This window comes from Microcaecilia unicolor, chromosome 3 (assembly GCF_901765095.1).
Source record: "Microcaecilia unicolor chromosome 3, aMicUni1.1, whole genome shotgun sequence".
NCBI lineage: Eukaryota > Metazoa > Chordata > Amphibia > Gymnophiona > Siphonopidae > Microcaecilia > Microcaecilia unicolor.
Genome location: NC_044033.1, coordinates 377,442,961 through 377,466,292, shown reverse-complemented (window position 1 = coordinate 377,466,292; position 23,332 = coordinate 377,442,961). Strand labels below are relative to the sequence as shown.

Sequence of the window (23,332 nt, the reverse complement as noted above, 5' to 3'; positions counted from 1 at the left end):
GCGTAGCTAGGGTAGTTGACACCCGGGGCCGGTCATTTTTTAACACCCCCCCCCCCCCCCCCCCCCCCCCCAAATCCAGTACTAGGCATACCGAGAATACAAAACACTCGGACCTATAGAGCAATTCTACCATACCATAAGCAGTAATTTGTACGAGTCACACAAGGAAAAGGAAAGCATCTTAAACACTACAGTGAGCACTAGAACATCAATTCACCTATTGTAAAACGAAAACAGACAGATTAGTACAGATCTTCGATCCTGCACAGTCAATGCCAACCAAAAGCCACGTCTTTTTCACAAACACAGATACACCCTAATCCACTATAGAATAAGTAATCACAAACTTTCTATTTAGACAAAAATTAAACTGAACCCCCGATGCCAGACTCTGCATACAATGCAACACCACAGAAACAGAAAATGTTCCCTAGTACTGTGCAAAATATAAAGACAGCAGATGTGAATTTGAAAAAACTAACAAATACTAATCACCACTTTACAAATTAACAAATAGAAATAAAAGAAATACAGAAACTAAAATAATACCATTTTATTGGACTAATACATTTAGCTTCCAGAGGCCAAAATCTCCTTCCTCGGGACAATACAGTATAGTGCTGTTACAGTATCCTATCCTGACCTGAGGAAGGGGGTTTTGTTCTCTGAAATTTAAGTCAAAATGTATTAAAATTAGTCCAATAAAAAGATTACCTTATTTACATGTTCTATTTATAAACATTTATTAACACAATACTATATCCTAAAGCAAAAAAATAAAAATATATATTTTATTTACAGTTTGTTGTCTCTGGTTTCTGCTTTCCTCATCTTCTTTTCACTGTCTTCCTTCCATCCAGCATCTGTCTTCACTCTCTCTCTGCCATCCACTGTCTGCCCTCTCTCTCTGCCCTCTCTCTCCCTTCCATCCACATCTGCCCTCTATCTCTGCCCTTTCCATCCACATTTGCCCCAGTCTGCCCTCTTTCTCTCTCCCCCTTCCACCCACCATCTGCCCTTTCTCTCTGCCCCTTCAATCCGTCTCCCCTCCCTCTCCCATCCATCCAGGGTCTGCCCTCCCTCATGCTCCCCCCTTCCATCCAGGGTCTGTCCCCTCTCTCTCTGCCCCCTCTTTTTAGCCCCCTTATTCCACCTGTCCCTAGTTCCAGCCCACATCTCCCACCTGCCCCCCTTTTCATCCCCACTATCCCACCAGTCCCCAGCCCTTTTCTCCCATCAGACCCAAGCTTCAGCCCCCAGCCACTTCTCACTGTCCCCTTTTCAGCCCCTAGTTTCAACCCCAGCCCTTTTCTCTCACCAGTCCAGAGCTTCAGCCCCAGCCAGTTCTCCCTGTCCCCTTTAAAGCCCCCAGTCCCCACAGTTTCAGCCCCTGCCCCTTTTCAGCCCCCAGTTCCAGTACTAGCCCCCTTATCCCAACTACCCTCCTTTTCAACCCCCTTCATCCACCACATGCCTTGCATCCCCCTTTTCAGCCCCAGACCCATTCTCCCACCTGCCCCAGGCATGGACCCATTTTCCCTCCTGCCCCCTTGTCAGACCCCAGTTCCAGCTTCAGACCCTTCTCCCCTCTGAGCTCCCCAATCCCCTTCCTCTCTGGGCTCCCCTTCTCCTCTCTGGGCTCCCCCTCTCCCATCTGAGCCCCTCCCCCTCTGACCCGGTCCCATCGTCTCCACTCCGTCCAGGCTGATAGGGCCCTCTTTTCCTGCCACCACCCTGCCTGTTTTTTTTAAAAATCCATGCAGCGATACAGGCAGCGCTTCACGTCTGCCCTGTGTGTGCTGTAAAAGCTGAAAATCGCCTTGCTGGCGTCGGGCCTTCCCTCGCGATGTCCCGCCCTTGAGGACATAGGAAGTTACCTCAGAAGAGGGCGGGACATCGCGAGGGAAGGCCCGACGCCAGCGAGGCGATTTTCAGCTTTTACAGCACACACAGGGCAGACGCGAAGCGCTGCCTGCCTGCGTCGCTGCGATGGATTTTTTTTTTAAACAGGAAGAGTGGTGGCAGGAGACGACGGAGCACCCCCCACCCGCTGACACCCGGGGCGGACCGCCCCCACCGCCCCGCCCTTGCTACGCCACTGATCAAACCATAGAACAGTGGTTCCCAAACCTGAAGGCACCCCTGCCAGTCAGGTTTTCAGGATATCTACAATGAATATTCATGAGAGAGATTTCTATGCACTGCTTCCATTGCATGCAAATCTCTCATGAATATTTATTGTGGATATCCTGAAAACATACTGGCTGGGGTGCCTCCAGGACCAGTTTTGGGAACCACTTCCATAGAAGATTGTTACAGTCTATTGGTTTTTGATGCAATGTCAACAACTGGTTACAATCTGAAAATAATATCTAAAAACAGTAATTGATACAAATCACAAGCCATAGGAGATTTAAGGTTGATATCTAATGAATTCAACCATAGTAGATAAGAGTTCATATCTGTTCTAATCAGCTACCAGATTAAATGTCATACATTTGGCGATTCCAGATCTCTGTGTTCAAACTAGTGATATATAGATATTTATTAAATCTTTAATATGCCCTCTTCTTAGCAATGCCATTTGAGATGGTTTGCAATCTCTGTTTAAGAAATCATACCAAAAATCAATTTTAAAAAATCTTTACATACCTTAAATGCTAAGTAGTAGTAGTAGTAGTTCCCCATACTTAAAAACAAGAAGTTTTCAGTGTCCTCCAAATATGTTTGTATAAGCTGTCTTTAAATTGTGGCATATACAGGTTGCCCACAGAAGAAGCCATCATGGCTCCCTGTAGCAGTGTCATGAACCTGAAAGTTATGATAATGTCGTCATAAATACATTTTCCTCAAATTATTTTGTCACGTAACTTTCACCAGATTTCTTTCCCTGTTTGCTTATTAACCGTGTGATAAATGGCTTCCTTAGCTACACTTAACTGTTGAGTAAACTTTGGAATGTTTTAGTCAGAGAGTTCTGGCCCTTGCTCCTGGAGCAAGCTTAGGTCTTGGTACTCCTTTTTAATTTAGTAAGAATGGAGCCTCGTATACATGCTGCAGGAAGACTTAAATGCATATGTGGTGGTCATGCTATTTCTGTTTGATATAAGTAAATCTATTGTATTTGATATTAGATATTTCTTCTGATACCTGTTTTCATTTTGACTGCCCTCTTTTTGTTCCTTTTTAGTGGTGAGGTGTCATGGGATTGCCTAAAAAGACATTTAGCCAGCATTACTTATGCTTCCTGGATATATCTACAAAACACAACCCTGGCTGTCAAGAACTGGGCCCTGGCCATAATTTCCAGACACTAATGATAGACTTTGTGACAAACAGGAGAAGACAGAAGAGATTCCTTTTCTTATTTGTGGAGACCAGGAAACAACCAATAGTATATTTTAAATTTAAGCTTACAACACTGCAAATTGAACAGAGAATGAATGGGAATTGAAGATGCGCTGGTGGTACAGACCAGAAGTCTGTATTATAAAACCCATGACTGGCTAGAAAAAGAAGAATGTGGTTATTTTGTGTATAAACGTTTACTTTTTTTTTCTTCCCTGAATCTGATCAGTTGTTTTCCGATTGTGCCTACTTAATAATCCATAGAAACATAGAAAAAAATGTAGGCAGATAAAGACCATATGGCCTATCCAGTCTGCCCACCCATGCCCTCTGTTCTCCCTATCCATTCAATACATAAATGTATATACATTTATGTACCTAATAAGTTCATTATGGCTGTTATTTGTTTTTGATGAATGGCCTCTGCCCATCTCTACTGACAGATCCACACATACTTGTATTAAACTAGTTCAGCTTAGGTGACATTTGTTCATTTTTCTAAACCATGTACCAGTGCTGCTTAGATGTCTTTTAAAGTGTTTGTCAAATTTGACATGAGGCACCTTTTCACTAGCATTTTGTGTTTCAGCTTCATTTTTGTAATTAACTTCTTCTTCTGTGAAGACCTCAGTTGCCTTTCATCAGAAGCCTATTCATTTAATAGTTTCTAGTCATCTATAGATTCATCAGTGATTTTTTTAAACTGTTGATAAGCAGTTGTACACCCATGCAAGTTGGTCTGTTGTCACTGTATGTACATTATATGTACAGATGTACCCAGTTTCAAAACAGTCCTAGTCTTAGTGGTAAAAATACTACTTTAATGCAGAAATGGTGACTTCAATACAGGACAGTAATTATGAACTTAACCTTGCCTATGATGTAGTTTGTTCCTTAAATTCATTTGAGACAGTACCAGAATTTTTAAAAACAATTTTTGAACCCCTGCCTTATCACCTACAGAGGTGTACCATTCACTATCTTTCTGCTCTTGTGAGAGATCGTAGAGGCTTGGCACTGACCACCTTGACCAGTGCCCAGTGAAAATAAAGTGACTGCTAATGGGCTTTCCCACACACAGAGCATGCACAGCAATGTCACACTTCAGTAAAGAGAATGGATAAAGTAACGACCAAAGCACCAGCAAGGGAGTGTGTTTTAAGCAGACTAATACACTATTAGTATATAAAAATAGAGAGACTTGTGGCACTGAAAGAATTGCAACTTTTAGTACTGCACAAAGCTGGAAGCTACTTGTAATGACCTGCAAATTAAACCTCTACTAAGTTCTACTAGATACTGCAGTCAATGTGGATAATGTGTGTCTTGTAATTGAAATGCATTAGGAGAAAGAAATTACTTTTTTCTGAATTATGTCCATATGATAAAACATGGATGATTTTAATATAATCATGAAAAATTTTGGAGTACATTTTAATTTTTGAAATACTGGAGGTTTAAGGTTTGCCAAGGGATTGAATCTTTAAAAAAAAAAAAGTAAAAGGACAATGTCTGTCTGTCTGTCTGTCTGACAACCCTTTTCATTCATAAAACAGAATTAAATCATTCCCCCACATGTTAGAACATGGCTTCATCATGTCATAAGTACAACAGTTTGTTCTGCTTCCTCCCTCTGAGTTCCCAAAGCTGGTGATTGAGAATTAGTTTTAAGTGTTCCAGTCCAGTATTCTTGTTCCCCCTCCCCCCCTCCAAAAAAAAATGTTGTTGTTTTTTTTTTTTTCTTTTATGTTTACAAGCTCCTGCTGCGGACCAGTTCTTTTCCTTCCTCCAGGCTGACTGTTCTGTCCATGCAGTAAGAATTCTGCTAGTGTTTTGAAAAGTTGGCCCTTAAATTTTTGATGCTGTTTTCTATGCTGCCATAGTTTCACTATCTACAGTAATAAATTGTATTTGTTTGGATCCCGAGAGAGAAACAAATGGAAAAACCAAAAAAGAACAGAATCATTTTATCATTTTGCTGTTATTTCCACAAATTTTGCAAAGCTTCACACTCTTACTTCACAGCAACATAAAATCTTTGCCCGACATGTTATTTCTGACCAAGATGAGTACATTATAGGGTTATGCATGCTCTTGATGATTGATTTCTCCTGTATTCTTACAGCAAATCTTATGTTATACATAAAGCAAGGTAGCTGGACAGTAAAAAAAAAAAAATAAATTGTGAACAAGATTAGTCTGTTGTACATGATTACAAAGAAGAAATAAAGTTTATTTAAACCACAGTATTCTAGAACATGTTGACAATACTTTTGGTCTTCAAGTGAGTTTTATATATTTGAGCATGTTTTTATCTCCCCTTATGTTTAAAGCACTTTACTATACTGCCATCTGACAAGCAGGTTGAAGCCATTTATAATCTAAAACAAATCATAAGAAACAAATTCAGTAAAAACTAAGAAAGGAACATGCATTCTTTTAGTAAGTTTGAGAATGCTATTAGAGTTCTTGGAGAGATTCTTTTATAGCCAGTGGGAGTTAATATCAGGGCTGTGGATTCGGTACAACAAACTACTCTATTTTTCTACTGTGTGACTTCAACTCCTACAATGTATAGTAAATCTAAGTGAAATTCGATTAATTACAGAAACATAGGATATTTCTTTATGTACAAAATTAGGACTACTACACCACAAATTATATTTGAAGGTTGAACAAAGAACCTGAACAAAGTGCTGTCAAATACAAATATGCAATACACTGTTACATATGTAATATTTTTTTTTCTCCGAGGTCAAGAAAGACATTAATTCTCACAAGTGGGTGGCGCGAACCCATGTCGCCTGGTCCGGTACTTATGATTAGCATAAGTAAAGCTTTGTGGAGCATGAGACACTCTCCACCACGCATGTGCGAGTGCCTGCCCGCCACGAGAACTCTGTGTCCTCTGTTCTTTTTCTACTGCAGTGAGGAGAGGGTGTGTTGGTTTGGGGGTTTTTTTACCTTCTCACTTCACTTGGTCCAAAGAGGCCTTTCTACGATTTTTTTTCTGTCTTTTGTGTGTGTGTGTTCCACTTATAGAATCTTTTTGTGTGTGTGTGTGCCTTTTTCCTTTATCTTCTAGTTTGATTTTGCCCAATTTTAAGTTTCCTTTCTTTTTCATTGTCATTCAGCTGTTTCAGGTCAGCCGGGATTGTTTCCTTCCATTTTACCATACCTTTCCCCTTTTTCAGGCACAATCGCTTTGTTTAATTTAGCAGAGGAAGTTTTTCCTTCCATGTCCACAAAGGTTCCCAGTGGCTTTAAGCACTGTACCCAATGCAGTCGAATGATCTCTGGGAAAGTTGCCGATTCTTGGTGTCTTCAGTGTCTCGAGCCCAACCATAGCCAGACTGTGTTCTCTGCCTTCGTATGAAGAAGAGGACTCAGGGTTCCAGAGAGGCTCAACGAGAGGATTTTTGGAGTCAAGTCCAGTTCCTTGGCATCGAGTTTGGAGGCGTTTACTTTGAGTATCACATCTGCATCAGTAAGCATGGCTGCTGTTAAACACTGGGAGCAGTGAAGCATCGAGTGGGTCTCCACCTGCCTCGAGGCCTCCTGCTGCGCAGGGCTTCCGGGACCAGCCATTGTCAGACCCACCCCAAGGCGATGTGTTCATTTGATGGCATCGAGGAGCCTCAATGACAAGCTTCAGGTGAAGAAGGCCAATAAGTATCGATATTGATTGCCCTCGATGCATGGTGCCGGGAGCTCCAAGGTGTCAAAGGATTCGGCACCCGAGAAGTGTCATCGCCGGGAGGACTGCTCTCCCTCCATACAGGAGGTGCCAATGTGTCAGTCTCCCAGCAGCCAAGTGCCTTCTCCTGTATTGACCCCAGCACCTCTGCAACCTCCTGAGTCGACACCCCCAGTCTTACCTGGTGTCAGCCCTTGATGAGCGTATCCGGGCCTTGCTCCCTGAGCTGCTAGATGGCCACCTGTAACGGTGTGCATCGACATGGGGGATGTGTGCGCCTACCCCACCTCCCTTTGCAGCCTCACTTGGCCCTCAGCCAGCGGTGTGGCCTCCGACATCAACACTGCATGCTGCTCTGGTGTCGACTGCCACCCAAGCCTGCACTCGCTCAATATCAGTGGAGAAAGCTTCACTGGAGCCAAGGTGGGAATTGATTTGTCAACACCATTCTCAAGGATATGGCTCATCCACATCAAGGCAGGTTCGGGCTGAACACTCCCACCAGGAGGTATTGTCTGACACCAAAGAGCTCATGGAATTCAGAGGCTGATCCAAGGTACTTTTCCTTTGATGACACCTATGGAATTTCCTCTGAACCCTCCACCTAAAAGGAGAAAGTTTCCTCTGGATAGCCTTTTGTTCCCTTCTTTGGTTAAGGAAATGGCTGACACCTTTCCATTTCCTTTGTAAGTGGAGGACAAGCCTGGGGCCTAGATCCTTGAGGTCCTGGACTACGTCTCCTCCTAGGGAAGCTGTGACTGTCCCTTTCCACGAGGTACTCCAGGAAGTCCTCGTTAGGAATTGGGAGTCCCCTCTGGTCATGCCCACGAAAATCGATACCATGTACTCGATCCACAGTACACCTGATTTTGATAAGCCTTAGTTGCCTTACAATTCCATGGTGGTGGAATCTGTTCTCAAAAGAGCCAGGAGTTCCAAGGATCTTAAATACAATCGATAATAGGCTGGAGGTAGGTGATTTAGATGCAAGGTGCTAGGTATGGTGTTGTGAGAGGTGTTTGATGCACCTGAGTAGTTTGAGGACTGATTTATTAAGGATGCTTTAGTAGGCTTTGTTGAAGAGATGTGTCTTCAAAGATTTGCGAAAGCTGGTTAGATTGTCCATATTTTTCAGGGCCATGGGTAATGCATTCCAGATCTGTGTGCTTTTATACGCAAAAGTAGTAGCGTATGCCTGTTTGTATTTAATTCCTTTGCAGCTGGGGAAGTTCAGATTGAGGAATTTGCGGGCCGATCGTCTGGCGTTTCTAGGTGGTAGGTCCACTAGGTTTAACAAAGATTGGCAACGGGTTGGCGGCGGTAGGGGGATCCAGGCCAAAATCTGGGGGTGCCCAGGCCCCTGTGGCCCCACGCAGATACGCCCCTGATATATATACCCGAGTTTGATTTGTCCTTGCCTTTCTCAGGGCACAGACTGTAGAAGTCTGCCCAGTACTGTTCTTGTACTAAGTTCTGAAGCTAACATCGAAGCTCCTTAAAATTTACACTGCAGCCCATCCCTATCTATTGAGTCATGATCAGGGCGTAGACTGTAGAAGTCTGCCCAGCTCCTGTTTTGTTTCCAATTACCGGCGTAGCCACCCAATCTCCACTAAGATTCCACTGAACCATTCCTTCTAAACAGGATTCCTTTGTGTTTATCCCACGCATTTTTTAATTCCATTACCGTTTTCATCTCCACCACCTCCCACGGAGGACATTCCACATTTTCATGGAGAGGATGGTGGATAATACTGCCTGATATTAGTCCTGAGTCTGCCCCCCTTCAATCTCGATTCATGTCCTCTAGTTCTACGGCCTTCCCGTCTCCAGAAAAGGTTCGTTTGTGGATTAATACCTTTCAAATATTTGAACATCTGTATCATATCACCCCTGTTTCTCCTTTCCTCCAAGGTATACATGTTCAGATCTGCTACTCTCCTGGTACAGTTTGCAACACAAATCCCATACCATTTTCATAGCTTTTCTTTGCACCGCTTCCAGTCTTTTCACATCTTTAGCAAGATACAGCCTCCAAAACTGAACACGATACTCCAAGTGGGGCCTCACCAACGACTTGTAGAGGGGCATCAACACCTCCTTTCTTCTGCTGGTTATGCCCCTCTCTATGCAGCCTTGCATCCTTCTGCCCACAGCTGTCGCCTTGTCACATTATTTCTTCACCTGCAGCTCCTCCGACACCAACACCCCAAGGTCTCTCTCCTGAGTCAAGCTTACTAATCTCTCCCCTCCTATCCGGTATCTCTCTTTTGGGTTTCTGCACCCCAAGTGCATCACTCTATACTTCTTGGCATTAATTTTTAACTAATTCTACAAACACAGGGGAAAAGTCTATTATCAGAGTACAAAACCAACAACAGTACAATCACAGTACTCCAAAGCTAAATAGTATGTGTTTTATTTATAGTATTTATTACAAATACATGTGCCCAAATTTCATAAATAACATAGTAGTTTCCTCAGAACTCACTTCTGCTCGCCAATCATGTACTGTCACTCAGGCAACCCACCCATACACAATCATACCATATACATTTGTCTTGCAATAACTATTATTATTGTTATACTCAAAGTCCAATCAAATGTGCTTCCTTAGTTCTAATCTTGAGTAAAATACTCTCTGAAGGCTGTAAATCATGTCACACACTTGACGATACTGTTTTTATAGTACCATGTCCAATATCTCTAGTATCCCAAAAGCTGTTATCAAGTGTTGAATAGCAAAACATTCAAAATTCCCTTCACAGATTGTGTGGCTGTTAGCTTGCGAGGAGGCAATGCAAGGCAAGGAAAAGGCTACCAAAGAAACCACCCAAATCATTTCAGTTCAGCATTTTGCCGTCTTGCGCAAATCTTTGAAGACACATCTCTTCAACAAGGCCTACAAAGCGAACCCATAGCCTCACAAAACTACCTCAGGGAGGGAAGGGTAGTGGGAGGGGGGGGTATAGAAGAGGGAGGGGGAGGGAAGAGAAAATGATGGCTTGTGCTGGAAAACACTAGTTAAATGTTATGATATGAAACTTATAAGACTGTTTGTGATTTGGAGTGTTGTGGCATGTGTCATCAATAAAAATTGATAAATGGAAAGTCCACCTTCCATACTATCCTGCCTAACACCGTCCTTCTCTCTTCCCTTACTTAATCTCTATACATTACTAAGTGTATCTGCTATCATGGAATGACTATGTCATAAACTCTGTAAGCCACATTGAGCCTGCAAATAGGTGGGAAAATGTGGGATACAAATGCAATAAATAAAATAATAATAAATCATCCAGGAAAGATGTAGCCCATCATTACAGTACAGCCTGTTATTTTTTCACATATTACCCCATTCTCCTATGCTCCTCAATATGCCAACTTTTTTTATGGCTGAGCTGGAAGAGACGTTTCTGAATACATACCAGACCAAACCCCTAAAATACTACCAGTACATCAATCACATTTTAATGATTTGGACTGAGGGGGAAGAAACTCAAACAATTTTACAATTCCTTCAATACGTACCATCCTACAATCAGATTCAAAATTGACTACTCTCAAATCAGCAATGGCTATATACAAATATCTATATACAAGAATCCCACAGACAGATGCAGCTACCTCCACAACTCCAGCTTCCACCCTTCACATACAAAGAGATCCATTATTTACAGCCAAGCCACAAAATACCACCATATCTGCTCTGACCCAAGGGACAGAAACAGACACCTTGAAATCCTGACTGCATCTTTCGAACAGAAAGGCTACAACCCCAAAATAATCTCCAAGAATTTTGCCGCCTCCCTCAAAAAACCCAGGGAAAATCTGCTACAATACAAAGAAAAAAAAAAAGCCACAGACAAAATCCCCCTTATAGTGACATACAACCCAGAGCTGAAAAAATTAAGAAAAATCATAAAAGATCTTCAGCCTCTACTCCAGGAGAATGAATTACTGAAAGAGATATTCCCATCCCCACCAGTGCTGGCTTTCCGACAGCCACCCAACTTAAAACATGAGCTAATCAGAAGTAAGCTCCCAACACAGACTCAAAAAGCAGAGTATGGCACACATCCTTGCAATATATCCAGCTGCAAGCTATGCCAAAACATTTCACAGGACCCCACAGTCATTCACAAAGGAAAAATATTAAACATAAAGGAATCCTTTACATGCTCATCTCATTCAGTGTAAAAAATGTGATGAAGGATGCTATATTGGAGAAACAAGCCAGATGCTAAAGACAAAATTTAATTTACATAGACATCACATGAAAAATGCCAGTGCCAGCCAGGATTCCACTCCTGTGGGGCAGCACTTTACAAAACCAGAACACTATACCAGTAATTTCACAGTAAGAATCCTGAAAGGTAACTTTAAAACAATACAGGAACGTAAGACCTTTGAAGTCAGAATGATTACATATTGACACCCACCAGACAGGACTTAACAAAGATCTGGGTTTTCTAGCCCATTGTAAACCATAAAGTTATATTGCTCTGTTTGTCACCCTCCTCTCACATATCCACCCCATCCTGTTAGACTGTCACTGAAATGCTTTGATGTTCCCATGCATATCTCCTGGTCTCTCACCTATCCACCTCCATCCTGTTAGACTGTCACTGAAATGCTTTGATGTTTCACTTATAGATACTGTCATCTACCAACACTTGCTTATTTCCGATCTGACGAAGAAGGGCAACCTTCGAAAGCTAATCAAGAAATGTATTAAGTTATGTCCAATAAAAAAGGTATCATCTTATTTTCTTTTCCATGTTTTATTTTGTTTTATTTTATTTCTGTTGATTACCTTTAAAAGTGGATTAACATGGCTACCACACTTCTCTACTCCTATGTATCTAAAACCTTCTTCTTTACACCAAGACTCAAGCCACTTATTGAATTCATCTGTTTTGCGTAGTCTTTCCTCTCCCCTCCCCAATGTAGGAATTACTTCAGAGAAAGCCACAGTCTGAACCAAAGATTTCAGTCCCTCCCCAAACTACTGGAACGCTCTCTGTGCTGTAAACTTGCTATTGTTGGCCATGTCATTTGTCCCCAGGTGAATTACAACATCAGCGTTAGAAGCCTCGCTCTCTTCTCGGATCACTTTCAGTATTTGGTCTGTACATCTTGTAGCTGAAGATCCTGGAAGACATTTCACTATGTTGGAACCCCTGAACTGTGCTCCTAAGTCTCTGATACTCAATTGTTATTTCATGATATTTATATCTACATATGGGAAGCTTTCAAATAAATTAAAAAGCTGTCCAATAAGTTAAAAAAAAAAATCCTTTGTCCTCCGTCTTTTACCTATCCAATTGAAACAGCTTTAGATTTGTTACAGATGGACCAACAATAAAGAACAACAATGTGGATGCAGTAGCTCACAGGTTTACTTGCTTTGTTTTGAATGTACTAGAGATGACGGATGTGTGTGGGAGGGGGGGGGGGGGGGGGGGGGGAGCGGAAACAGAGATTAACCAAATTGGCTTCCTTGCTTACAGTGGACTAGGTAGGCTCACTTCTACTCCTGTCTATTAAACTTCCTTGGGTAGGATAGATAGGGACACAGAGTGAAGATGAATGGTGGACATAGAGAGAAAAGAAGATAGTAAAGAGAAGACAGAAGAAAACAGAAACCAGAGAATTTGGGACCAACACCATTAGAAAAATGGAGAATAGCTCCCGAATTCACAAAACCAGCTCAGTGCTCTGTACCAGTGGTGCTGGTGCTAGTGCTAGTGCCAGACCCTCAAAAGCATAAAATCACAAATACCACCTGACAAGGGCCCTCTCGGTGGTAATCACTGCAGTCTGTATGCTTGAGATACAGTGGGAATCATCCTAAAACTTTACATTTCTATTCTGCTTTTGGTAGGTACAGTTTTCTCCTTCCCAAAAGAGGGCAGTGGGCAGTTCTTATTTGCAGATGAGTACCCTGCTGGAATGTGAGCCTCCTTTTGTCCACACCTCAGCTGTGCCTGTGACTGAAATTTATTTATTTATTTTATGCTTATATCCCACATTATCCAAATATAATTATTTAGTTCAATGTGGCTTACAATAATTAATAGCGTAAATACAGTTTATACAATATAATGTGAATGCAAATTCTAGTGTGTATAAAGAACAAGCAACATATTAAGATTTAGACAATAGGTGGTAGTGGATGCTTGGAATGCCCTCGCGGGAGGTGGTGGAAATGAAAATGGTAATGAATTCAAACATGCGTGGGATAAGCATAAAGGAATCATGTGCCGAAGGAATGGATCCTCAGGAGCTTAGTCAAGATCGGGAGGTGGGGCTGGTGGTTGGGAGGCAGGGATAGTGCTGGGCAGACTTATACGGTCTGTGCCAGAGCTGGTGGTGGGAAGCGGGACTGGTGGTTGGGAGGCGGGGATAGTGCTGGGCAGGCTTGTACGGTCTATGCCAGAGCCGGTGGTTGGGAGGCGGGGATAGTGCTGGGCAGACTTATACGGTCTGTGCCCTGAAGAGCACAGGTACAAATCAAAGTAGGGTATACACAAAAAGTAGCAAATATGAGTTATCTTGTTGGGCAGACTGGATGGACCATGCAGGTCTTTTTCTGCCGTCATCTACTATTACCAGATGAAAAAGGTAGAAAAATAATGTTATTTTCTATTTATTATTAGAATATATCAGTTTTTGGAATATGCTTCTGTCAGAACTGGTTTTACACACAACTAGTGCCCAAGAGAAAAACCTCACTCATTGTCCTTCAGTCTCAGCATTGAGGTGGTAAATCTCCAGCATTGGGATGGGCCACCCTTAGCGTCTCTGCTCTTCTCTCCCTCTTCCCCCAGGGGTCCAGCAGGTGTTCCTCTCTCTTCCCTCACTCCTGCCTCCCCTTTGTTGGACCAGCATCTCTCCCTCTTCCTTCTTTCCCCACAGGTCCTCCCCCCCCCCACCCCCAAGTCCAGTACCTCTTTTCATCTCTGCACCCTCTTTCTTCCTCACCCTCCTCATTGGATCTCTCCCTTCCCTACCTGACCTCCTATCCAGCACCTCTCCCTTCTTGCCCATCCCCTGATGAAGCTAGCACCTATCTCCCTCCTTGCCTCCTCCACCCACAATCACGATGCCCTGGTGGTCTAGGTTGCTGCAACTTCTCACTATAGTCTTGTGAGAGTTCATGGCCACCATTTAGAAGGATGGAGCTGGCATGGGAAGCAGTGATTGGGAGATCATTGCTACTGTCCTATACTAGACCACCGGGGCATTGTTCGGCAGGTTTGGAGACTGGAATACAGGGCCAAATGCATGTGATTTGATATGTCTGATAGTTATCAGCTTTTTGAGCACAGACACAGCACCTGGTCTGACTCCAGCACATATATTGTTGCTGGTGAGGGCCCTTCTCTTTTAAACATACTTTCATACAATTTTTGGACTCCTCCAGCCCCCTTGCATTCCCATCCTGCCCTGGGACACTGTTACTGGCATTTTGGCATGGTTTCTGCACATGCACAAATGCATAATTTGTGCAATTTGCACCACTAATGTGTATCTTTAATGCCACCAGTGATTTGGGCACTACCAGACCTCCTTCGGCACTTAATTTCAGTGCTCTGGGACCACCAAAACCCTTCCTAGGACTTCAGAGAGCTCAGCACTGCCATTCCTAAGAGTGCCATGCATATGTGGATGACATCACAGCTGACATCACAACGCTTTGTGTCCCCATGTAAAAAGGTGGGTGATGCCAGCAGCCTGCCACAGTTTGTGAGGGAACTGGGGCATTTTCTGCTGCCTCTCTCCAAGCTCCATGCCTTGGGGTGGGGTGGGGGAGACAGACTTCCCCTTCCCCTTCCCCCAAAAGGTTAAAAAGTTTAGCTTCTGGTTACATGTAGAAATAATCCCTTATGCAAGCTGCACCAGTCCTACAGGTTCCCTTAAGACTACTTTCCAGTAGTGCCACTAAATACTGGCTCATAAGGCCTATGCCCCAAATGTAATTCCTAGCTTGGAGCTTCAATCCCTTCCTATACTACCTAATTCTCTCTTGAGTTTGAACTGCAATATGGCCAAACTCCCATAAAATACAGGCGCTGGCTATTGCATAACAGAAATTAATTGAGAGCTACATAGTGCACAAAAAAAAAAATCTGTTGGTGGGGTGGGGGGGTCGGGCACTGCGCAGCAAGGAGAGAGGAGTCGGAGAGTGCCCAAGTACCCCCACAAAGATTCAGCAATTAACACATCGAGGTGCAGACTTAAGTACCTCGGTTTTAAATTTCCATGAAATGGCAAGCAAGTAACCTATCTAGCATGCATCTTTGACTAATTGTTAAGTACAAATGCCGCATTATTAATGTTCACTTAATTAATTAAGTATTCTACAGGGTTAATAGATGTATTTCAGACTTCTTTTGGCAGAAGCCTTCGATAGCTCAGCTGGTAGAGCGGAGGACTGTAGGTGGTTTCCAGAGATCCTTAGGTCGCTGGTTCGATTCCGGCTCGAAGGACTTCAAAACTTTTTCCCTTTAAATAGCCATCGCAAATCTAATGCTTCCCTATGCTTGTAGTCATATTATCTATCCAGTAAACCTGCGTATTCATTATTTTTGCCATAAGGGAGAGGGGGGGCACAATTCAAGTCGAATGCATTCTATACATGTCTCATAGTAATACTCCTAAAGCTATAGCCTATGCTCCCATGCTATAGTCTTGCATATTTTTCCAGAAGGACGAAGGATGGAGGGATGAAACAGGATACAATACATAAGAATAGTGGGTCAAACTTATAAAAAATAAAAGCGTCTGGTAGCGCTATACAAATGCTAATAATAATAACCCTTTGACAGTGTTGCGCTTTGTAAGTAATGTAGGGTTTGAGTACTCACGAGCGGATCACGGGAGCACAACCACAATAGGAAAAGAACGGGGCGGGTGTTGCGGTTTTTATGGCTAGTATTATTTGAAGGGTTATGGTATAGCGCTCCATTTATTTACTTTTAGAATTAATTCATATTTTAACATACGTGTAAGTGCATTGAAGATCAGTGTTCAATGGCTTAGAGTGCCGTTCAGCGAAGGGGGATTAGCTCAAATGGTAGAGCGCTCGCTTAGCATGCGAGAGGTAGCGGGATCGATGCCCGCATCTTCCACAAACACCATTACTTTTGGAATTCATTCATGTTTTAACATACGTGGAAGTGCTTTGAAGATCAGTGTTCAATGGCTTAAATTTACATTCAGCAGAGGGGGATTAGCTCAAATGGTAGAGCGCTCGCTTAGCATGCGAGAGGTAGCGGGATCGATGCCCGCATCCTCCACAAACAACATTACTTTTGGAATTCATTCATTTTTTTAACATACTTGTAAGTGCATTGAAGATCAGTGTTCAATGGCTTAAATTTACATTCAGCAGAGGGGGATTAGCTCAAATGGTAGAGCGCTCGCTTAGCATGCGAGAAGTAGCGGGATCGATGCCCGCATCCTCCACAAACACTTTTAATTTTAATTCTTCTCAAAGGTACAACATTCTGTTAACTAATGGAAGCTGATGGGCAGTGCTCTATGGAAGATCACATAAGCTTTAAGATGCAGTACACAGTAAGTAACTGCAGTGAATGTGCTTCTCTGCATCTGGGCCATGGTACAGAAACCATATTTTTGACTGCTGCAAGTCTTCTTCCACAAAACAGAGCCATCCTATATAATAATTTGCACCATGAGAAGCAGCAGTGCTGACCTGATGTCGGACGGAGGGGGGGAGTGGCGGCGACCTGGGGGGGGGGAGGAGCAGTGGCACCCTGGGGGGGGTGGAGGGGTGAGTGGCTGTGACCTTCGGGGGGGGGGGGCCTGGCGGTGAGGGTGGCAGGGGTGGGGCCTGAGACCACAGAGGGGGAGGGGTCCTGAGACCTCAGAGGGGGGGGAGGAGGGGGGAGGGGTTCCTGAGCAGAGGGGAGGGGGTCCAGAGACCTGAGAAGAGGGGGGAGGGGGACCAGAGAGCGAGGGGGTCCTGAGACCACAGCGAGGGAGGGGGGAGGTATCTCTGTCACACACACACACTCTCTCACACACATTCACTCTCTCTCACAGTCAGTGTCTCTCTCACTCTCATACACTGTCTACCACACACTCTCTCACACTGTATCACATTCACTCTCTATGTGTCACACAGTCACTCTCAAACACTCTCTCGATCTCATACACTCTCACTCTCACAGAGTCTGTGTATCGCACACATACCCTCTCACACTCTGTCTCACACACACACTCTCTCACACACACTGTGTGTGAAACACACTCTCTCACACTCGCTCACATGCGCACTCGCACACACTCTCATTGTCACACACACACTCTCTCACAGACACACTCGCACCCACACTCACACTCTCTCTCACACACACACACTCACACATTCACTCTCTCTCTCACACACAGTCACTCTCACACACACTCTCTCAAACATACACACTTCGAGGAAAACCTTGCTAGTGCCCGTTTCATTTGTGTCAGAAACATGCCTTTTTTTACTAGTGTAGATATAAATATCATTAAATAACAATTGAATATCACTAAAACAGCTTAAAAAATTTATTATAGCTGGTAGAAACAGCAGTTTTAAATTCTGTATTTTGTGCTAATTTTTCTACACTAAAAACTAAATAAATACACTGTATACAATACAGATTGCCAAATTTCTGTGAGGATATCCTGTTTCCTGATGGGTTAATCTTAAATGTTGTAATCTGCCTTGGGAAGCCTGGTGTTATAAATATGATGGAATATATTGACATTAAATTGAAGTAGAATTAAACTCTGCTTTCATTGGGGCACATGGAATCACATCTTCATCTGTTTTGTAGACGTTTACCTTTTAGATACACAAATGGATTATTCTGTTATTTGAGCATGTTTCAGGGACAAGTGGTTTATAAGTCAAAATAATAAAAATATTTTCTGTCAAACAGATCTCTCATTTGTTGAAACTTAACTAATTGGGCTTTAAGCCCCTAATGCAGCCCATTGGCTTTCTTATATTTTGTTCTTGTGATGGCTCATACTGTGCCAAAACTGGAAATACAGTGAGACAGAATAATAGAATTTTAACATTCAAAACTTATTTTTTATGTTTTAATCATCTTTATTAAAAGCAAAACATGTTGGTTGATAAGCTTCATACAGAACAAGAAAAAAAAGTAAACCATCCAACATGGCATAATAAAAACTTTTACAGAGAACATACCCCAAGAACTCTTCCCCTCCCGTACTCCCCTCCCTCCCTCCTTATAAGCCCATCTGTTTCCACCCGCCAAAATAACACAACAGATGTACAGAGAGCATTTTCCATCTCACAGATAGGCTGCAGAGAATACCTTCTCCTGCTTCCACCCACCCTACCCCTCTACCCACCCACCCCTAGAGTGACATGTCTTATATAACCTCCCTATCAACCCACTCATTACTTTACCTCACCCATTTCTATTCTTCTATCACCTTCTCCCACTACTCCAACCAGAGTTACACCTAATCACACTGACCACCCTTCAACATCTTCTGTCCTTCTGTGACTGTTCTCTTGTGCTTGACTGCTTAAATATTTTAAATTTAAATGCTTTACTTTTTGTCTATTAGATTGTAAGCTCTTTGAGCAGGGACTGTCTTTCTTCTGTGTTTGTACAGCGCTGCGTACACTTTGTAGCGCTCTAGAAATGTTAAATAGTAGTAAATAGTAGTAGTACAGATCAGTAGGACTCAAAGCATTTCATAACAAGTAAAGTCATAAACAACACAGTTTATAGCAAATTGTTTAACCACACTTTGGTTTTGCCTTCGAGTTTAATAAGCAATACCATGTGCATGTAAGGTCTAGATAAACAAATTTAAACAATCTATGTTTAAGGCATATACCCTAAATATGTAATACTTGGTAGCAATAATTAAACAGTGATGGAATATTCACATAGCAGGCAGCCAATAGATTTGTTTTCCACTGAAAATAATCAACTTTGTATAAACTTGGCGACTAATCCTGTGCTACTTGCTATTTTGTATTTTGGCAGTGTATTGTTTCCCCGCATAATAAAATCGCACTTGCAAATATTTTTCTGCCACAGCTTTAATTTACAAAAGCACATGATTTTCTACTGGATCATATTCATACTACTACTACTACTACTACTATTTAGCATTTCTATAGCGCTACAAGGCATACGCAGCGCTGCACAAACATAGAAGAAAGACAGTCCCTGCTCAAAGAGCTTATAATCTAATAGACAAAAAATAAATAAAGTAGGCAAATCAAATCAATTAATGTGAACGGGAAGGCAGAGAGGAGGGTAGGTGGAGGCGAGTGGTTACAAGTGGTTACGAGTCAAAAGCAATGTTAAAGTGGTGGGCTTTCAGTCTAGATTTAAAGGTGGCCAAGGATGGGGCAAGACGTAGGGGCTCAGGAAGTTTATTCCAGGTGTAGGGTGCAGCGAGACAGAAGGCGCGAAGTCTGGAGTTGGCAGTAGTGGAGAAGGGAACAGATAAGAAGGATTTATCCATGGAGCGGAGTGCACGGGAAGGGGTGTAGGGAAGGACGAGTGTGGAGAGATACTGGGGAGCAGCAGAGTGAATACATTTATAGGTTAGTACATGTGACCTGACAAAGCAAAGAAGATAGTTCTGTTTGAGAAGCTTGTTAACACAGACTGCACTATTTCAAAACAAGAAACTCAAGAAAGGAAAACTGCTGGGATAGCTAGATTGAAGACATAGCATCTAAAAATATGTTCACGCTTCATACAAATTTCAATAACATCTGTTGACGGAAAAATAAGGCGACCTTTACTTTTCTGTGTTATCAGTGAATACAGTGTGCTGCCACTTTCATCACTCATTCATTCATTTATGAAGGGCTCACAACTTTCTGAGAAGTTCTGAGAGAAGAGAACATTTCTCTGGTAAGTGAGCACTATTTTGCTTCGGGAACTTAAACATTGGGGTTTAAAGGAGGAATTGTAGGTTAGTGACAGGCGGAATAAAAATATAAAGAAGCAAATTTTATCAACTAATTTCCATAGTCTTTCCCCCTTAGTTTTAAAACTTTAACTTCGTACCACAGCATTAATAGATAGCCTCTAGCAGGCACTGCAGGATCTAGTTTAGTTTTCCTGTTCACTCTCCCCAACACCCGCCCACCCCTAGGACAGCTCTTCATTTATAGTCAGTTATTGTAAATAGGGTAACAAGCAAGGCGTACCCTTACAGAGTTTTAAATACATTTCATTATCATCTAAGAAGGAAACACTAAATAAATCACAATAACAGGGGCATTTTCGAAAGAAAAAGGTGCCCAAAAAGCAACACAAAAGGCACATGGGCGTCCCCGTGAAAGAAGGTCACCCAAATCCAATAATCAAAACCGGGCCGTAAGGGCCCATCCATGGTCGTCCCCACAGGGGGCGTGTTAGGGGTGTGTTATGGGCGGCGTTACGTGATGGGCGCCCCCAGCATATAACGGCTTGCAAAATGGTTTCGCATGGGTCGGAACATTGGCGTCCTTAGTTAGACCTGAAATAAAAGTGACCAGAGAAAGGGGGAAGTCGTCTTTAGACCCATTAGCGATTTTGTGCAGTTGCAGAGTGGCAAGAGCGTTGTTGGGAGAGAAAGCTGAGAGTTTGTTCAGTACCTGTTACCTTTGTCTGTGTGCCGTAGTCGGAATGTTTTCCCCCTCACCTGCCTCATTTGTGTTTTAACTTTTCAGCTTTCCCTTCTAGCCTCCAAACCCAGACACCATTACTCCTTCCTCTATCTCCCTCATCCCCTCTCCCTATCCCTCTACATTCATTGTCCCCAAGTTCATAATTAATTCCCTTACCTGTTTGTAGTCTCTGTTTGTCTTTGTCCTGTGTACTGCTGCAGCGTGTTTGTGAAGACTGTCGTTTGCTGCTTGGAGAGTGAGTGGCTAGAGGGTGTGGCAGGAGAGTTGGTAGTGGGTGTTTGTCGGTGGTGGGAGAGTGAGTGGCAGCTTCTGTTTGTTGCTGCTGTGTTTCACCAAGTTGGTAGGGAGAGGTGAGCACTGGTGGCACTGCATTGCACCTGTAGTGTGGGGAAATGAAGGCACTAAATGCACAGGTGGCTAATATGTTGGAGGAAGAGGGGAGGCACTGCAGGAGGTACTCATGCCCCAGAACTTTCAGGCCCTGTAGCAGTTTCCTAGACCTCACTGACCTGCAGTGTCTCACTAGGTACCGCATTGATAGGGCTGCCATTCAGCACCTTTGTGATCAGCTCAAACCCCTCCTGCAGCCCAGGACCCATAGGAACAACCCTATCCCTGTGCACCTAAAGATCACTGCTTCTCTGTCTTTTCTGGCCACTGGGAGTTTCCAGTCTGTCCTAGCTGTGAACACGGGTCTCACCCAGGCTTCCATTTCTAACTGCCTCACCCAGTTCCTTGATGCCTTCCTTACCCACACCTCTGAGTACATCACCTTCTCCACCCCCCCCCCCCCCCCAGGCCCTGCAGAACAACATGGCTGACTTCTACGCTGTAGCTCGCTTCCCCTCAGTCAAAGGCACCATTGACTGCAAACATGTCACACTCAGACCCCCCCAGGCACGCGAGGCCACTTATAGGAACAGGAAAGCATTCCACTCACTCAATATGCAAGTTGTGTGTGACACCCAGTGGGAGATTCTAGACGTGTGTGCCCAATACCCAGGTTCCACCCATGAAGCCTATATATTGCAGCACTCAGGAATCTTCCGCAGGTTTGAGCGAGGGGAGATCACCGGTGGATGGCTCCTAGGTAAGTGCAGCATGGATCTGCCCACACTATACCTCGTCCAACAGGCAGCCCTCAGCACTGTCTCCCTCCAGCTCACTCCACAACCCACTATTCCCCCCCACCTCCACAAGGTACCCGCTCCAAACAATACACACTCATCGTTCTCATCCTGCTTCTCCCCAGAAGTGACAGAGGCTACCCACAGAGGAGCTGGCTCATGACCCCCATAGTGCACCCACAAACAGGGTCAGAGGAGAACTACAACAGTAGACATCGGACCACCAGTGGCATCATCGCGCGCATCTTTGGACAACTTAAGAACAGGTTCCGATGTCTGGACCGTTCTGTAGGGGAGCTCCTGTACAGCCCTCAAAAGGTGGCAAAGATATTCCTGGCCTGCTGCATGCTACATAATTTGGCAATGCGCCAAGGACAGGCCCTCCCAGAAGAGCCACAGCCACCACAGCAACAGGCCCCACCTCCTGCCCACAGAGCAGAGCAGAGTGCACACCAGCTGGGGATCAGAGTCAGGCAAAGACTGATCGAGACAAGTTTTGTGTGAGAGTAAGTTGACATTTATTTCTATCACTGTGTATTTATACACCAACACCACCCCCCCTCCCACCACCATCACCTGTTCTGTGCATATTCCCCTCCCTCCAACCCTCACCCCCCAGCATGTCCCATCACTTTCCCCGCCCCATCCCCTGGCCCCGTCCCCTCCTACCCCTCCCACCGTGTTCCTTTGCAGCTGGTGCTGCAGGGGAACTGTGTTGAGAGTCCTCTGATGAGCTCTCACTCTCCTCCTCTGTGTCCACAAGGCAGCCTGCTGTCTCGACTGCCCTGTGGAAGCCCGGCCACCTAGCGCTCTGTGGCTTGCCCTGCAACCTGGGCACAGGACCCAGAAGGGGAGCTGGTGTGGTGGCTGCTGGACCAGTGGCTGGGGAGTCTGAGGATCTCAAGCTCCACTTCTTAGCAGGTGGTTGCTGTGCAGAGGTGGAAGTCGACGCCAGTTGTTGTTGCTGCATCAGGGCTGTATTAGGTGCTCTCAGGTCACGGCATAGGTCCTCGATGCTGTGCTCCAGCCATTGGATCTGCTGTATCACTTCATGTTGGGCCTGCACCGCTTCCTGTTGCACCTGGAGTGCTTCCCGTTGCAGCTCCAATTTCTGGCGCTGGTAGTCTTCCATCTGCACGTTCTGGCCCAGTAATTGTGTGGCGAGGCGCAGTAGCTGCCTCCTCTGGCTGGATGGCCTCTGCTGAGGAGGTGCCCCCCCTTCTGCATCTTCAGTTTCTTCTTCAGTGCCACCATGAGCAAAGGCTGAGAGTGATGGAGGGAGAGCCTCTGCTGCAGGTGGTGGAGGGAGAGCCGGTGCTGCTGCTGCTGCTGCTGGGTCCTGTGGTTCCACCCCATGGTCCTGTGTGGTTTCTGGTGTAGGCCCACTGGTTTGCTGCTCTGTGTGCTGGGGCTGGTGGCCACTAGGGTCAGCTTCTTCCTCCAACTGGTTGTCATCACCTGCATAGCAAA

At 44.1% G+C, this 23,332-nt stretch overlaps 1 protein-coding gene and 4 non-coding genes across 6 annotated transcripts in view; all 5 read left to right on the top strand.

The window, feature by feature from the left end:
* TMEM214 (transmembrane protein 214) overlaps nucleotides 1-5,597 on the top strand; it is a 256,765-nt gene extending 251,168 nt beyond the window's left edge. For both annotated transcript variants that reach the window (XM_030198624.1, XM_030198623.1), the window contains exon 17: nucleotides 3,191-5,597. In XM_030198624.1, coding sequence (XP_030054484.1) covers nucleotides 3,191-3,317 — 127 coding nt within the window. In that variant the 3' untranslated portion in view covers nucleotides 3,318-5,597. The remainder of the gene's footprint in view (nucleotides 1-3,190) is intronic.
* A 9,857-nt stretch (nucleotides 5,598-15,454) lies between these two features.
* On the top strand, nucleotides 15,455-15,540 carry TRNAY-GUA. The gene is given in 2 exon segments: nucleotides 15,455-15,491; nucleotides 15,505-15,540. It is a non-coding gene; the product is annotated as a tRNA-Tyr (tRNA).
* A 569-nt stretch (nucleotides 15,541-16,109) lies between these two features.
* TRNAA-AGC lies at nucleotides 16,110-16,182 on the top strand. The gene has a single exon. It is a non-coding gene; the product is annotated as a tRNA-Ala (tRNA).
* A 95-nt stretch (nucleotides 16,183-16,277) lies between these two features.
* On the top strand, nucleotides 16,278-16,350 carry TRNAA-AGC. Its single transcript has one exon. It is a non-coding gene; the product is annotated as a tRNA-Ala (tRNA).
* Nucleotides 16,351-16,446: 96 nt separating this feature from the next.
* Nucleotides 16,447-16,519, top strand: TRNAA-AGC. Its single transcript has one exon. It is a non-coding gene; the product is annotated as a tRNA-Ala (tRNA).
* The last annotated feature ends 6,813 nt before the right edge of the window (nucleotides 16,520-23,332 follow it).